The sequence below is a fragment of the Delphinus delphis genome, chromosome 8 (genome assembly GCF_949987515.2).
Source record: "Delphinus delphis chromosome 8, mDelDel1.2, whole genome shotgun sequence".
NCBI lineage: Eukaryota > Metazoa > Chordata > Mammalia > Artiodactyla > Delphinidae > Delphinus > Delphinus delphis.
Window position 1 is genome coordinate 25,949,886 of NC_082690.1, and position 18,057 is coordinate 25,967,942.

Sequence of the window (18,057 nt, forward strand, 5' to 3'; positions counted from 1 at the left end):
GAAAGACCTAAAGAAGGCCAGCTCTTTTTTTCATACATTTATGTCTAAGCTGGGAAGTGAATTCCAACTTTGAGAGTCAGTTTCAAAATGACACCCTCATTTCTAATTAGTTTCACTACTGCTTGTTTTGGGGCTTACTTGTTTACTGCCTGTTATGGACTAAATATTTATATCCCTCCAAAATTCGTGTATTGAAACCCCACCCCTCAGTGTGATGGTATTTAGAGGTAAGGCCTTTGGAAAGTAAATAGGTTTAGATTAGAATATGAAGTTGGGACCCTCATGATGGGATTTAAAAAGTGAAAGACAGAGAAATTTCCACGTGCACACACATCAAGAAGGGGGATGTCTACAAGCCAGGAAATAGGTCCTCACCAGGAACCAAATCATCTGCCAACTTGATCTTGGATTTCCCAGCTTGCAGAACAATGAGAAACAAGCCACCTGGTCTATGGCATTATATAGCAGTCCAATCTTTCCTATATTTGCTTTTCCTATAGTTGCTTACTTCAGACAAATATGAAACATATTTTGATATCTTGTTGTCACCTCTTTTTTAAATATCACTAGACCAGTAGAGCATTGTTTGGTATTTAATGGGTATATGCTAGAACTACATTATTTGAAATGGTATTTTGTCATTTTATTTTATTTTATTTTATTTTGCGGTACACGGGCCTCTCACTGTTGTGGCCTCTCCCGTTGCGGAGCACAGGCTCTGGACACGCAGGCTTAGCGGCCATGGCTCACGGGCCCAGCCGCTCCATGGCATATGGGATCTTCCCGGACCAGGGCACGAACCCGTGTCCCATGCGTCGGCAGGCGGACTCTCAACCACTGCGCCGCCAGGGAAGCCCTGTCATTTTATTTTAAACATGGGTCTTTAGATTCATTTCAGCTGTCACAGACAACATGATTATCTACGGAGGAAACCTAAAAAACATTCAAAACTGCTGGAGTTTAGCAAGGTCACAGGATACAAAGTGTACGAAAGTCCATCATATTTCTTTATACCTACAATGAGCCATTGGAAGTGGAATTTAAAAAAAAATACCATTTATAGTAGCACCCAATAAACAAACAAAAATAAAATACTTAGTTAATATATCTAACAAAATATGCGTAAAATCTGTATGCTAAAATCTACATGAAAGAAATCAAAAGACTTGAATAGAAAGAAAGATACACTGTGTTCATGGAATGAGCAACTCAATATTGTTAAATGTCCATTCTCCAAATTTTGATCTATACATTCATTACAGTCAAAATCCCAACAAGTTTTTTGTTTGTTTTTGTTTTGAAATGGCCATTTACTGACTATGTCTGATCTGCAAGGTACTATTTACATCCTATTGTTGTTCACATAGTTTTTTCAAGAATAAACAGAAACTACATCTAATCCATTCATTTAAGGGGGATGGCTAACGATGTGACACAGAAAGCCCTGTGTCTGCCTAGGGGAAATAGAGTAAGTCCCCTACATAGGAACCTTCAAATTGCAAACTTTCCAAGATGTGAAATGCTACTACCCAGACATCACTGGATCGTTTTTTCAAGAGGATAGATGGAATTGAATCCAGCAAGGAACCAGAACCTGTGCCATCAACGTCAGGCGTGAGTGAAATTGTAGTTTGCCCTCTGTCTCCTATTGCTGATGATCCTTCAGCTCAACCATCTCCCATCTCCTCTCCCTCCTCCAGTCAGTAACTCTTCTTGCCTTTTGACTCAAGCCAGCCCTGTGTGCCAGCTATTGTACTGTACTACTGTACTTTTCAAGGTACTGTACTGTAAGATTAAAAATGTTTTCTTTATTTTTTGTGTTTGTTTTTTATGTATTATTTGTGTGAAAAGTATTATAGACCTATTACAATACAGTACTATATAGCTGATTGTGTTAGTTGGGTACCTAGGCTAACTTTGTTGGACTTAACGAATGCGCTCTTGGAATGGGACTCATTCATATATAAGGGACTTACTGTAATCAGCTTTCACTATGATACGAATTAGGAAGTGATTTTCCTAATTTACTGAATATCTACCAGGTGCACACTCAGCATCAGCAAATTGATGATAACATTTTACAAGAGTGATCCAGATCCACAACTCTTTTGGCAGCAGGACCTAATCTGAACTGATATTTATAGTTTTAAAAATCCCACTCTCTAACTATTTATCCACTTAGTTGTAGAAATGTTAATTTTAGATTGTGGGATGCTGCCCCAACCCCACAGGCGTTATTACATAATACACAGTTTATGTCCAGGTATAATAGGCATTATCTCAAAATCTGAAAAAAACTAAAATTTAATACACATTTGGGAGTGATGCTGATAATAGGTGGGGCATTGCATTTGTTGGAGCAGGAGTTTATGGAGAATCTCTGTACCTTCCTCTCAATTTTCTTGTGAACATTAAACTGCTTTTAAAAATTAAATAACCCATATGATCCCAACAGTTTCAGGGATTTTGGATCTTCACTGCAAATGATTTGATACTGTTGGGCTCTTCATTTATTTAATGACAATAATTTTAAAGAATGAGGGTATTCAGAGAAAAGTACTCAATAAACTTTTTATTAGACTTTTTTTTTTTTTTTTTTTTGCGGTACACGGGCCTCCCTCCACTGTGGCCTCTCCCGTTGCGGAGCACAGGCTCCGGACGCGCAGGCCCAGCAGCCATGGCCCACGGGCCCAGCCGCTCCGCAGCACGTGGGATCCCCCCGGACCGGGGCACGAACCCACGTCCCCCGCATCGGCAGGCGGACTCTCAACCACTGCACCACCAGGGAAACCTGGAATCACATTCTTAACATTAACTTGCAGTCCAGTATCAGATTTGCTTGTGTTGAATTGGTTTATTGACAATAGCTGATTTTTGTTAAAGTAGCACCCACTTAAAATATCATTGATCACTTTATCATTATGAAATGCCTTTCTTTGTTTTTGTTTTAAAGTCTGTTTTATCTGATACAAGTATTGCTACCCCAGCTTTCTTTTCATTTCCATTTGCATGGAATATTTTTCCATCTCTTCATTTTTACTCTTTGTGTGTCTTTAGATTTGAACAACCGAGTCTCTTGTAGACCGTATATAACCTTCATACTAGCTTTATAGTGGGTGATCCACTACCTTTACTATGTATTTGACTCTACCAGTGAGATATTTTTCTTTCATAATTTTCTTATTTCTAGTTTTGGCCTTTTCTTTTCCATTTAAAGTCCCTTTAAACATTATTTATAGGGTCAGTTTAGTGGTGATGAACTCCTTTGGCTTTGTTCATCTGGGAAACTGTATCCTTCACTTCTGAATTATAATCTTGCCAGGTAGAGTATTCTTGGTTGTTCAGTTATTTTTTCCAGCACTTTCAACATGTTGTGCCAGTCGCTTCTGGCATTTGAAGTTTCTGCTGAAAAATCCTCTGATCATCTTATAGGGGTTCTCTTGTATGTGACTAGTTGTTTTTCACTTGCTGCTTTTAAGATTCTCTGTTTCTCTTTAACTTTTGACATTTAAATTATAATGTGTCTTGGTGTGGGTCTCTTTCGGTTCATTTTGTATGGGACTCTATGCTTTCTGTATTTGGATGTCTTTTCCTTTGACAAGTTAGGGAAGTTTTCAGCCATTATTTCTTCAGATAGGTTTTCTATTCTTTTCTCTCTCACTCTTCTCCTTCTGGAATCCCTATTATGGGAAAGTTAGTGTGCATGACGTTGTCCCAGAGATCCCTTAAACTATCCTCATTTTTTTTCAATCTTTTCTGTTTTAATTGGGTGATTTCTGCTACCTTGTCTTCCAGATTGCTGATCCATTCTTTTGCATTCTCTAACCTGTTGATTGTCTGTAGTTATTTTCACTTCGGTTATTGTATTCTTCAGTTCTCATTGGTTCTTTTTTGTATTTTCTCTTTGTTGAAGTTCTCACCTGAGTTCATCAATTCTTCTCCCAAGTTCAGTGAGCATCTTTATGACTATTACCTTAAACTCTTTAGCTGGTAAATTGCTAATCTCTGTTTTGTTTAGTTCTTTTTCTGGGGTTTTATCTTATTTTGTTTGTAAGGTATTCTTTTGTCTCTCCATTTTGCCTAGCTCTCTGTATTTGTTTCTATGTATTATCCTGGTCTTGAAAGAGTGGCTTTATGTAGAAGATGTCCGGTGGGCTCAGTGGTAGAATCCCCCTGTCACCAGAGCCAGGTGCTCCAGGGGTATCCACTGTGTGGGCTGTGTGCAGCTTCCTGTTGTGGTTGGGCCACAGCTGCTGTGGGTGTGCTGGTGGGCAGGGCTGTCCTTCAAACTGGGGGTCTGAGACCTAGCCGCTACTGCTGCCAGCTTGCTGATGCACAGTGCTGGCCTCTTGGAGTAGGAGCACAAGTACCACTTAAGTAGTGTTGTGGCAGAATAACCCAAACAGTTCTTAAAAAGGATATGTTCAAGGACTCACACTACTCGACCTTAAGACTTACTAACCAGCAATAGTAATCAGGATTGAGTGGCATTAGGAAATAGGTATAAGATCAGTGGAACAAAATAGAGAGTCCAAATGTGATTTTTTTGACAAATGCACAAAGGCAATTCACTAGAGAAAGGATAATCTTAACAACAAGTGGTGATAGAACAATTAGACATCCAGATTTTTTTTTAAAAAAAGAAAAAGAAAAACCTTTACACATACCTCATACAAAAAATTAACCAACAGTGGATAATAGATCAAAATGTAGAACATAGAACTATAGGAGTTTCAGAAGAAAACATAGGAGAAACTGTGCAATCTTGGTTTTGGTAATGAATTTTTAGACATGAAGCCAAAAGCGCTGACTGAAAAATGGAAACTTGATAAATTCAACGTTATAAAAATTTTAAATTTTTGCTCTATAAGAGACAGTATTAAAAGAATGACAGGCCATAAGCTAGGAGAAAGTATTTGCAGCTCTGAAAAAAGGATTGTGCCCAGAATATATAGGAAACTTTTTTTTTAACTGAATTTTTTCTTTAGTGGGCAAGAGATCTGAAGACCCTTCCCCAAAGAAAATACAGGAATGGCAATAAGCATGTGAAAAAAATACTCCACATTATTAGTCATTAGGAAAATGAAAATTAATACCCCAGTCAGATACTGATACATACATATTAGAATGACTACTATAAAAAACAATTTTTAAAGTTTGTCAGATTCTTGGTGGCAAAGATGCAGAGCAACAAAAACTCTTATTCATTGCTGATGACAATGCAAAATCATACAGCCGCTTTGCAAAACAGATTGGCAGTTGTTTATGAAGTTAAACAACTGGGCCGCACGTGACCCAGCATTCATACAACCAGATATTTACCCAAGTAAATTGAAAAACTTATATTCACACAAAAACTTACATGCTGATGTTTATCTGTGGTGGTCAAAAACTGAAAATAACCAAGATGTCTTTCAGCAAGTGAATGAATAAACAAACTGGTACATTCCTACTAGTAAGCAGTAAAAATCAGCACTATTGATTCATATAATAACATGAATGGATCTTAAATTCTTCTGAATTCTTCTAAATTAGCAACTTTAACAAGTAAATTAATATAGATAATGGGAGCCAGGTTTCTCACTCTGTGAGAGAGAAAGTACAAATAAGCATAAAAATAAGACCTGTAGCATTAAATTATATAGTCAGAGATATCAGTTATGAAGTTTATTTTAATATATGTATAGTTATATACAGAAATACAGATTTTTTTTTTTTTTTTTTTTTTTTTTGCGGTACGCAGGCCTCTCACTGTTGTGGCCTCTCCCATTGTAGAGCACAGGCTCCGGACGCGCAGGCTCAGCAGCCATGGCCCACGGGCCTAGCCGCTCCATGGCATGTGGGATCTTCCCGGACCGGGGCATGAACCCGTGTCCCCTGCATCGGCAGGCAGACTCTCAACCACTGCGCCACCAGGGAAGCCCCAGATTTTTTGTATATGTGGATTAGCATATCTGTGTGTGTAGCTCTGTGTGCTGTGGGGGCCTAGCTGCAGTAATACCCTAGTAACTACAAGCAAATCTACCACCCAGATTCTTACTTCTCATGGTTCTGGAGGTTGGAAAGACTAAGATCAAGTGCCCCTGTTTCCGATCCTGGTGAAGGCTGTCTTCCTGGCTTATAAACAACCACCTTCTTGATGTGACCTCACATGAATTTATGTGGACATAATTCATTATATAGCATTCATTCAGCAATTGTTTTTTTAGCTACTAAAAATAAAGCAAGGTATAATGATCCAGTTAGTATTAGGTGTATCCCTTAACTTCTCAGACTTTAAATAACACAGAAGCCACTGTACCACAAGCAACTCTATGTCACTAAAATGGACAACCTAGAAGAAAGGGATGAATTCTTAGAAAGGTACAATCTCCCAAGACTAAACTAGGAGGAAATAGAAAATATGAGCAGACCAATCACAAGTAGTGAAATTGAAACTGACTAAAAAACTCCCAGCAAACAAAAGTCCAGGACAAGATGGCTTCACGGGTGAATTCTGTCAAACATTTAGAGAAGAGTTACCTATCCTGAAACTATTCCAAAAAATTGCAGAGGAGGGAACATTCCCAAACTCATTCTGTGAGGCCACTATCACCCCAATACCAAAACCAGACAAAGATACCACAAGAAAAAGAAAATTACAGGCCAGTGTCACTGATGAACATAAACGCAAAAATTCTCAACAAAATACTAGCAAACCAAATCCAACAATACAGTAAAAGGGATCACACACCATGATCAAGTGAGATTTATCCCAGGGATGCAAGGATTTTTCAGTATACACAAATCAATTAGTGTGATATACCACATCAAAAAATTAAAGAATAAAAACCATGTGATCATCTCAATAGATGCAGAAACAGCTTTTAACAAAATTCAACACCAATTTATGATAAAAACTCTCCAGAAAGTGGGAATAGAGGGAACCTACTTCAACATAATAAAGGCAGTATCTGACAAAACTACAGCTAACATCATACTCAGAGATGAAAAGCTGAAAGCATTTCCTCTCAGATCAGGAACAAAAACAAGGATGTCCACTCTTGCCACTTTTATTCAACATAGTTTTGGAAGCCCTACCCACAGCAGTCAGAGAAGAAAAAGAAATAAAAGGAATCCAAATTGGAAAAGAAGAAATAAAACTCACTGTTTGCAGATGATGACACTATACGTAGAAAATCCTAAAGATGCTACCAGAAAACTAAACTCATCAATGAATTCAGTAAAGTTGCAGGATACAAAATTAGTACATAGAAATCTCTTGCATTCCTGTACACTAACAACAAAAGATCAGAAAGAGAAATTAAAGAAACAATCCCATTTACCATTGCATCAAAAAGAATAAAATACCTAAGAATAAACCTACCTAAGGAGGCAAAAGACCTGTACTCCAAAATCTATAAGATGCTGATGAAAGTAAATCAAAGATGACATGAACAGATGGAAAGATATACCATGTTCTTGGATTGGAAGAATGAGTATTGTCAAAATGACTATACTACCCAAGGCCATCTACAAGTTCAATTCAATCCCTATCAAATTACCAATGGCATTTTTCACAGAACTGGAAAAAAAAAATGTTTTAATTTGTATGGAGACACAAAAGACCCCAAATAGCCAAAGCAATCTTGAGAAAGAAAAACGGAGCTGGAGGAATCAGGCTCCCTGGCTTTAAACTATATTACAAAGCTAGAGTCATCAAAACAGTATGGTACTGGCACAAATACAGAAATGTGGAACAGGATAGAAAGCCCAGAAATAAACCCACACACTTATGGTCTATTAATTTATGACAGAGGAGGCAAGATTATACAATGGAGGAAAGACAGTCTCTTCAATAAGTGGTGCTGGGAAAACTGGACAGCTACATGTAAAAGAGTGAAATTAGAACACTCTCTAATACCATACCAAAAAATAAACTCAAAATGGATTAAAGACCTAAATGTAAGGCGGGATACTATAAAACTCCTAGAGGAAAACATAGGCAGAACACTCTTTGATATAAATTGCAACAATGTTATTTTGTATCCATCTCCTAGAGTTATGGAAGTAAAAATAGTAATAGACAAATAGGACCTAATTAAACCCAAAAGCTTTTTCACAGCAAAGAAAACCATAAAGAAAATGAAAAGACAATCCACAGAATGGGAGAAAATATTTGCAAATGATGCAACCAACAAGGGATTAATCTCCAAAATTTACAAACAGCTCATGCAGCTCAATATCAAAAGAACAAACAATGCAATCAAAAAATGGGCAGAAGCCCTAAATAGACATTTCTCCAAAGAAGACATACAGATTGATAAGAGACACATGAAAAGATGCTCAACATCGCTGATTATTAGAGAAATGCAAATCAAAACTACAATGAGATATCACTTCACACCAGTCAGAATGGCCATCGTCAGAAAGTCTACAAACAAATGCTGGAGAGAGTGTGAAAAAGGAACCCTCCTACGCTGTTGGTGGGAAGGTAAATTTGTACAGCCACTATGGAGAACAGTATGGAGGTTCCTTAAAAAACTAAAAACAGAGCTACCATATGATCCAGCAATCCCACTCCTGGATATGTATATGGAGAAAAACGTGGAAGGATACATGCACCCCAATGTTCATTTCAGCGCTTTTTACAATAGGCAAGGCATGGAAGCAACCTAAATGTCCATCAGCAGATGAATGGATAAAGAAGATGTGGTACATGTATACTATGGAATATTAGCCATTAAAGCAAATGAAATAATGCCATTTGCAGCAGCGTGGATGGACCTGGAGATTATCATACTAAGTGAAGTCAGACAGAGAAAGACAAATATATCACTTATATGCGGAATCTTTTAAAAAATGATATAAATGAACTTTTTTACAATACAGAAACAGACTTAGAGAACAAACTTACGGTTACCAGGGTGGGGAGGGGGGGAGGAGGGAAACTAACACAACATTGTTAATCAACTATACTCTATTATAAAATTAAAAAAAAATTTTTTTAATGACACAGAAGAATAAAATAGGGATCTGCTATGAAAGTTCAGGAGGGGAAAGGGAAGTAATCACCTATGTGTTAGACATTGTCTTAGATATGTTACATTTATCATCAATCTTCACCACAAAAGATTGTATTAATTAAGAAGTCATATGTCTTAAGTCATTAGGAAGTCATTTTTGTATATGAAAGTAAGCCTTAGAAAATCTGGGTGATTTTTCACACATTCAGTAAATGTTGAACTTAAAACCAGAACTGTCTGCTCTAAAAATCCTTGGCTTTTCCCTGTTCTATTATATGACCTCAAACTTGAGGTAATAAAAACCTGCCCTTTAATTACTGATAGGAATGGGGGCAGTGGGGAATGACTTTATGAGATGGTAGAAGTGAAAATAGCAAGGTACTGATTCTTGGGAACGATATCTCTTACACTCAATTTTTTTTACTTTGTTCTTTGGCAGGTTCCACATGGCATTCAGGATAGAAAGGGCAGACTAGGAGTGGGTCCTCATTTGTGTGACTGGATCCCTACCTCCCAACTGAAAACTGCATTCCTGCCATTGTACTATCTTAGCTAAAGAAACAGTCACAGTATCTTATTCAGACAAGGTTCTTTACCCTTAAAAGATTTGATTCACCCCCTGACAAGCGACTGTTTCCATTTTGATGACCTGCTCTTCACCATTTCTTTATCATCTACTCTCTAATCCAGATCTTTTATTAATTTTTATGGTGAAATATTTTGTAGTGGGAAATTATTGGTAGTATTATTTGGTTTTGGTAATGCTTGATCTTTTTCTTTTCAGTCTTTATTTGGAAAAAATTTGACAACAATTTTGAATGAATATGTAGCTATGAAAGCAAAAGGTAAGAATTCAGGTTCAGGGATTTTTTTGTTAGTTTTATACAGCATTTAGCTAATATTTTTAATTAGAAATAATTTTTAAAGGATATTAATACTTCTTAAAAGCCATAAGAAAACTTGTGTCAACTATGATGAGATAAAATTTACTGTGAAATATCTAATTAAATAGTTCATTTTTATTGAGTGATAAGTATAAAATAAAACTTTCCTAAATTCGTGTCTTAAGGAGAAAGTTAGATTTATTCTCTCATATTGGTTATTTCTGTAGTTTACAACATGTTAAGAAAAGACTCAGCAGTAAAGAATTAGTGTAAATGATAACATTTTTTTTAAAAAGCTTAACATTTATTGAGTACTGTCTATTGCAGCATTGTGCTATGTGCTTTCATAGGTTTTATCTCAGTCCTTAAAATAATCCAGTGAGAGTTGTCGATTGTTTAGACCTGTTCTTAAGTATCAGAAAATTGAGGATTAGAGAAGCCAGATAACTTCCAAGATTACAAAACTAGAAACTGTAGAGAGTGATAAGCCTTCAAGTTCAGGGCCTGAAGATTTTCTTTTCCCAAACTATTTTCACTATCTTACAGGAATGTTTAATGTGTAAATGACCTCAGAAACAATATGTTATTGCAATACAAAGGTTTATATCCCACTTTTATGTTGGGTAGCTTTCTCTGGTTTGAGCTTTTATAAGTATATAGTAAAGAATTTAAATACCTTATGAATTTCCTATCATTGTGGCTTTAGAACACATCCTGAAAAAGACTAATTAGTCCTGAGGAATTTTACCTGTAATTCTAAGTAGAGTAGTTGCTGAGCAGTCATGATTTGTACATGAAAACATTGGATGTAGAAAACTAATTTCCACACTCCACGGGGGTTTGTATAATTTTATAAATTTAATTTATAAATCAAATTATTTTAATTTACTTTCAAATGTCACATGATAAATAGAAGAAAGATTTAAAATAGTTTGTCTTTTTTATTTCAAAGAAAATATAAAATTATTGATCTAAAAAACCTGCATAGTTTTCACAAGTTTCCTCTTCCATCGTATTGTATCTGATTCTCAATGGCTTGAGCAAAGAAAGCAGCCTCGTTGTAGCTTTGCAGGTCTTTTACAAGATAGGCTTATTTCTCAGTTCCCAACAAAACGTCAACAGCTGAGAGATAAGTTTTCCTTATTGATTTTCTGTGTCTGTTCAAATTAAATGATGAATTTTCTCCAAATGTATTTATTATGAAATGTTTCCTCTTATGATTTAGAAACATCAAATGATGTCCCAGCAATTTTGTCATCTCTGTGGAAGAAGTTAGACCATACACTTTCTCAGATCAGGTAATAAAAAGCTTATACAATAAGCTTATCAGAATGTGCATAATGATTTTGGAATGCAAGCGCGTGTAAGAATCACTTCACATATAAATCTTATGACCTACATTGTGCATTTATATAACACTGATCTAATTTTGAAATTATAGGTTATTGATATTTCTTTGTCTTTGATTGAAATAATTTGAAATTAAGTTGTGTATTTTAATAAAATGTTTAAAAATGAGGAAATTAATGGCACTCCCGGGTTCCCATAACAATTTAGAGGCAGATCTCTGGCTGAATACAAATCTAGTCCCAGTCTTGGTGAATGCAAATCTCCTAACGTGGGCCCCATGTGACTTCCCTTATACAGTTGTATCTTCATTACACATGCAGAAAATTGATATGTGGAATCCATGCCTCCTTTGTTCTTCCCTTATAAAGAAACAAACTTGAATAGTAATACTTCTGAATCTTCTGCTTTTAGAATTATCACATGGGACTAATCTGCCTTCTACATATGTCAGGGCCTTGGAATGCCAGTTTCACCATCCTTAGAATAGGTATCAATTTTAGAATGTATCTTATTTAACTAGAGTCTAGTATGAAAACCATAGTTTCTTACCCTTCTCCAACAGCTACAAGTGAATACCCCACTTAAGGAGGGGCCTTGTTTCTTTCCTCAGTTTAAACTGCTAGAATGGCTCCAAATGCTGTCTGTGTAACTCTGTACAACATCTTATTTGGTAGTCTTACTTTTTTTTTTTTTTTTTTTTTTGGCTGCGTTGGGTCTTTGTTGCTGCGCGCAGGCTTTCTCTAGTTGCGGCGAGCAGGGGCTACTCTTTGTTGCGGTGCATGGGCTTCTCACTGAGGTGGCTTCTCTTTTTTTTTTTTTAACATCTTTATTGGAGTATAATTGCTTTACAATGGGGTGTTAGTTTCTGCTTTATAACAAGTGAATCAGCTATACATATATCCCCATATCTCCTCCCTCTTGCGTCTCCCTCCCACCCTCCCTATCCCACCCCTCTAGGTGGTCACAAAGCACCGACCTGATCTCCCTGTGCTATGCGCCTGCTTCCCACTAGCTATCTGTTTTACATTTGGTAGTGTATACATGTCCATGCCACTCTCTCACTTCGTCCTAGCTTTACCCTCCCCCTCCCTGTGTCCTCAAGTCCATTCTCTACGTCTGCGTCTTTATTCCTGTCCTGCCTCTAGGTTCTTCAGAACCTTCTTTTTGGTTTTTTTTTTTTAGATCCCATATATATGTGTTAGCATACGGTATTTGTTTTTCTCTTTCTGACTTACTTCACTCTGTATGACAGACTCTAGGTCCATCCAGAGGTGGCTTCTCTTGTTGTGGAGCACCAGCTCTAGGAGCATGGGCTTCTGTAGTTGCAGCACGCCAGCTCAGTAGTTGCAGTGTGTGGGCTCTAGGGCTTGTGGGCTTCATTGTGGCGCACGGGCTTAGTTGCTCCATGGCATGTGGGATCTTCCCGGACCAAGGGTCTAACCTGTGTCCCCTGCATTGGCAGGCAGATTCCTAACCACTGTGCCTCCAGGGAAGGCCCAGTAGTCTTTACTCTTATTCCCCTTTCCTGACCCTCATCTTTCCTCGCCTTGCAAACATCCTCAAAGACATTCATAGTTTAATTAACACCTATGATTATTTATAAGTTACTGCAATATTTTATTGACAAGGTATTACATAAAAGAAGAAGGTTCTTAGCCAGGTGTTCTCCAAGATTGGTTCATGCAGGGGACACGGGTTCGTGCCCCGGTCCGGGAAGATACCACATGGCGCGGAGCAGCTCGGCCGGTGAGCCATAGCCGCTGAGCCTGCACGTCCGGAGCCTGTGCTCCGCAACGGGAGAGGCCACAGCAGTGAGAGGCCCGCGTACCGCAAAAAAAAAAAAAACAAAAAAAAAACAACTGCTTATTCAGGACTTCCCCGGTGGTCCAGTAGTTAAGACTTTGCCTTCCAATGCAGGGGACGTCGGTTCCATCCCTGGTCGGGGAACTAAGGTCCCTCATGCCATGGGGTGTGGCAAAAAAAAAAAAAAGTGCTTATTCGATTTGGTAAGTTTCGTGGCTCTTGTTGGTAGAGATTTATTTGACAGATTTTTGAGGACAATGGCACAGTGTCTTACTGTTTACAAAATATCAATACATGGGTAACTTCAGTTCATAGTAAAAGGAGAATCAGCTTGTATTGTGAATTTTCTTATCTGTTTGCTTTGTTCCTTCTTTAGAGCTTCCATGAAGTAATGTCATAGTCATAAATTTGATGAAAGCAGGATCTCCTTTGAAATCAACTTGGATTCTGAAGTATTTATGTATGGAGTTATATGTAAAATCAGAATTTCTCTGGGAAGGCATCTCTATAGTTATAAAAGATAATTGATAATTGTAAAATATTATATATAGCTTTCTTAAATATATTGAGTTCCTAAATTCAAGTCAAATTGTACTCATAGTGGGATGTCAAGGCTCTCTAATGCTTATTACACTGGATAGAAACTTGGTTATTAAAATTATGTATGTGTGTATGTTTATATGCCATTGTTTTTCTCCTAAAGCAAATAAGATTTGGTTACCTAGAAAAAGTGCTTATCTTTTTTGTCTGAGAGAGATTTCTTGCCTTTTGACTCATAATTTACTTAAAGTCTGACTGTAACTAAATCAGAATGTATTCGGCAACAGAAGTTTTTTAATGTCAAACTACTTTTGTTTATTAGGAGCATGCAAAGTTCCCCAGGCTTTGCTGCCAGTCAGAGAGGTTGGTATTCAACTTTAAACTATAAATAATGTTCAGAATTACTTTAAACTCAAACTTACTGTCAGATGAACATTTTAGTTAACAATACATGTATGCTAAGTTTATATTTTGTTTAAACTACTGCTTTTCTAAGTACTGTTACCATATTAGGAAATAATATTTTCATTTATTGTAAAAATATGCATTTTAAATATTCCTTATTTTTCTCATTGACTCTCATGTATTCACATCTTTTAATTCTCATTCCATAAGTCTGTTTCCTAATTTGTGGAGATGTTATCAGTGTGAATTATTACAGAAGAAATGTATTCTTGGATTTTTAAAGTTTGAATGTACTCAATTTTAGTTTGTTTCTTTTGAAATTATCATGTAAACTTAGTTGATATTTTTAAGGGCTGTTTTTCAGTCCGTAGATCCACCATGTTAAACATGTAGTAGAACACATATCATGTAAACTTCTTAAAATTCCCAAAATACTCTGACATTGAGTTAATTTTTTTAAATGCTCATGTGTTTCAGCCCGAACAAGAAGTGGAATTGCGGAAATCAAACGGCAGAGAAGGCTTGCATCTCAAGCAGCTCCTGTCAGTTCAGAGTTGCTGACTTTACCGTATCTTTCAGGGCAATTTACTAATTCTCCTTTGACAACTACACAAGTTATTCGGCCAACTGGCCAGATTTCAACTCCTTTGAGGTCAAATTTTGTAGTGGTCAGCCATTCACAGTCACAAGACACTATGACCCGTAAGTTTACATTCTGCACTCTTAAATTTTGTTTTTAATCAAACTGTATAAATGAGATGATGTGCTAATGTCTTTATATTCATGGTATAAAATTATAGCAAAAAGTAGATAAGAGGCTAGAAGTAGAATAGACATTAGGTAAATCTGCCATTAAATATGCGTATTATTAAATCTATGAAACATTTTAATCTAGGATTCTTCTTATGTCTGTTCTAACTGAAGTCCAACCTTGAACTCTGTTCTAGTTCTCAATTCTCTTCATTAATAGAAAAGACCCTGTTATTTGATTTTAAAAGGAATGTGCATTATATTTCACCACCTTCTTATCTTTGTTCATGGTAGTCTGTCCTGCTGGAATGAGGAATGTTTTTCCAGCTCTACCTGTTGAAAATCCTGTATATTCCTGGCTGAATCTTAGAGCTAGGGATAAACTTAGGATCATCTGATACTTCTTGCTTCTTATAAACTTGAAATTATTATAAACACATGATATTAAGGGGCAAAAGTCTAGTTAATAACAGAGTTGGGGTTAGAACTGAGGTGCCACCTCTCAGTTCTTAGACCAATCTCTTTTCTCTTCTGCACAGGTAAAATGTATTGACATCCACTATGTTCTCCCTTATTTCCATCTTTTCTCCATCCTCTTTAACACCTCTGGGTAAAAACACTTACCCAGTACACTTAGTTTATACTTCTTATAATTATTCTGTTCTGCCATGATATTTTTTGTTGAGACTATTCTGTATACTGTACTTTGTATTTTATCATAAAACCTTAAGTCACAGAGACTATGTTTTATATATCTTAATATCTTCTACCGTGCCTTGCACAGAGTAGGCACTCAGTGTATACTAACTGAATTTAATATAAAATAATAATCACTTTGTAGTGCTATTTATTTCATTAATGCAAGTATAGAAAACTATTCAGTTTCCTTGACTTACTGCTTTATTCTCTTGAAATACAGCTGGAGAGGCTTTAAATATCATTCCTGGTCCTCAGGAAAGGAAAACTCATGCCAGTTTAATGTCTCCTGGTAGACGCAAAAGGTAAATGCCTTTTAGAAGGACAAGTTTCCAATAACCTTCCAAAAAAAAAAATTACACCAGGATATTTACATTGTGAATAAGGTAACAAGATTGCATTAAGTACTTGAGACTATTTACTATTATATCCATTTCAAAACACTTTTTTTTTCCCACAGTCTATCCTCCCTGAAAACAGGTTGTGTTTTATAATCACTGACCTATTCACTGTTTCATTAGAAATATTTTTTTTCTATAGTGGTATATAGAAAGGTATATCTTAAAATTGATGTTAACTCAAATTTTTTGAAATAAGCATTCTTTTAAACAAATATAAATAATATCTGCATGTTTTAAGGTCTACAAACACACATTTAAAGTTCTAAATCGATGGTTAAAAACTCTTCTCAGGGACATTCTCTGAGAAAAGTTTCTTTCTGTCCTATTTAGCCCATGTGTCTTTGTTTGAAGGATATTTCATAAAAGAGAGATAATAGTTTAAAATGTTTTTTCTGTTTTCTCAACTGCCATGCCATGGGTATTTTTGTTGGAATTTTTACTGTTGATTGTCTCTCATTCAAGTCTGACCTCATCCTCCTTTATGGCAAGGTTTCTCACTTAACCACCTAAAACAATAGAACTACTATAATAGTATCTAACATTTATAAGAACCTTGACCTTTTTATAAAGTCTTTACATATACTTTATTGAATTCTTTCATAAACCCAATAATGCAGTTGGTTTTATCCCATTATAGAGTGGGTCAGAGGGTACCTTGCTACAGACCATATAGCTAATAAGTAATAAAGCTAAGCCTCAAATTCATTTCTTAATTCAAGTCTATTAATGCTTTTCAACTCAACTGCCCTTTGTTCCTACCACAAATAGAGAAAATATCTTTTCCACCATGATCTTAAGATTAGTCTTTACATGTAATTATCATTGAGTTGGTTATTCATACTAGTTAAAAGACAGGCTTTTAAAATGTGTTTCAGTGAATCTCAAAGGAAAAGTATCACTTTGTCTGGACCTCATTCAACAATACGGAATTTCCAGGATCCAAATACTTTTGCAGTAGAAAAAGTAAGTGACCTTCCCAAACTTTGCAACTTAAGATATTCCTGAGTTTATAACTATTGATACATACACAAATATATATATATATATATATATATGTATGTATGTATATTTAGATTATGTGTGTGTTTGTGTGTGTGTGTAAAATACAGTATTTCTGTAAGACTTCAGTAGAGGGAGTTCCCTGGCGGTCCAGTGGTTAGGACTCCGTGCTTCCACTGTAGGGGTTCAATCACTAGTTGGGGAACTAAGATCTTGCAAGCCGTGCAGCATGGCCAGAAAAAATACTGCGGTAGAATTGCCTTGGGATAGACTGTAGTGAAATTTAACAGTAGCAGATAGTCCAGTCAGAATAGATAACGTGTGCAAATACACCAGGTAAGAAACAGAAGTGTGTTTACGAAACTGTAAATAGATCATTGTTGCTGGATTATGCAATATAATAGGGCATTTTTCCTAGAATAGAGACAGATTATTAAAAATCTTGTGTGAAAAGCTAAAGAGTTTGGAACTGTATTTTGTAGTCAGTGAAGAAAGAGTTGGTGAAGGATCTGTGAAAACCCTTGTAAGTGGTTAATGTATACTAGTCAGGTGTTAATATCGAAGGAGCCACCATAACTTTTTGAGTTTCCACCTAGATTTATTAAAACTATCCAGCTTCCATTGATTCTTTTTAAATAAATAACATAATACTCTATCCTATGCTTTTGCTAATATTGACTTTGTTTTCCAGCAAATGGTTATTGAAAATGCTCGAGAAAAAATATTAAGCAACAAATCTCTTCAAGAAAAACTTGCAGAAAACATTAATAAATTTTTGACTAGGTAAGCTGTTTGTGTTTAAAATATCTGATTGTTTTTGCCTAATTGAGAACTATGCTAAAAATTTTCCTTTCTGTATTAACAGTGACAACAATATTGCTCAAGTACCTAAGCAAACAGATAGCAACCCTAGTGAACCAGAGACTTCAATTGATGAACTCCTGGGACTTCAGGTATGGGTAAGGGTGTGTGTGTGTTTGTGTGTGTGTAGTACATATATTCATAGTTAAAACTGATGATATTCTTGTTTCATTTCAAAACCATTACTAACAGATATATAAAATGATTTAAAATAATAATTAAAATATGAATTTCCTTCATTATCCAAATGTAATCTGTTCCTGAAAATGTGTTAGTGAATTTTCAAGGTCAAAATTGTGGTTTTACGTAAGGTAGATAGCTAGTGGGAAGTAGTCGCATAGCACAGGGATATCAGCTCAGTGC

General features: G+C 36.1%; 1 protein-coding gene across 3 annotated transcripts in view; it reads left to right on the forward strand.

The window, feature by feature from the left end:
• NPAT (nuclear protein, coactivator of histone transcription) overlaps positions 1 to 18,057 on the forward strand; it is a 52,505-nt gene that overhangs the window by 16,078 nt on the left and 18,370 nt on the right. For 2 of the 3 annotated variants that reach the window (XM_060018009.1, XM_060018010.1), the window contains 8 exons: positions 9,790 to 9,850; positions 11,115 to 11,187; positions 13,905 to 13,945; positions 14,465 to 14,689; positions 15,657 to 15,738; positions 16,710 to 16,797; positions 17,525 to 17,616; positions 17,699 to 17,786. In XM_060018009.1, coding sequence (XP_059873992.1) covers positions 9,790 to 9,850; positions 11,115 to 11,187; positions 13,905 to 13,945; positions 14,465 to 14,689; positions 15,657 to 15,738; positions 16,710 to 16,797; positions 17,525 to 17,616; positions 17,699 to 17,786 — 750 coding nt within the window. Of the gene's footprint in view, positions 1 to 9,789; positions 9,851 to 11,114; positions 11,188 to 13,115; positions 13,503 to 13,904; positions 13,946 to 14,464; positions 14,690 to 15,656; positions 15,739 to 16,709; positions 16,798 to 17,524; positions 17,617 to 17,698; positions 17,787 to 18,057 lie in introns of those variants that run through there. The other variant, XM_060018011.1, reaches the window with a different exon arrangement.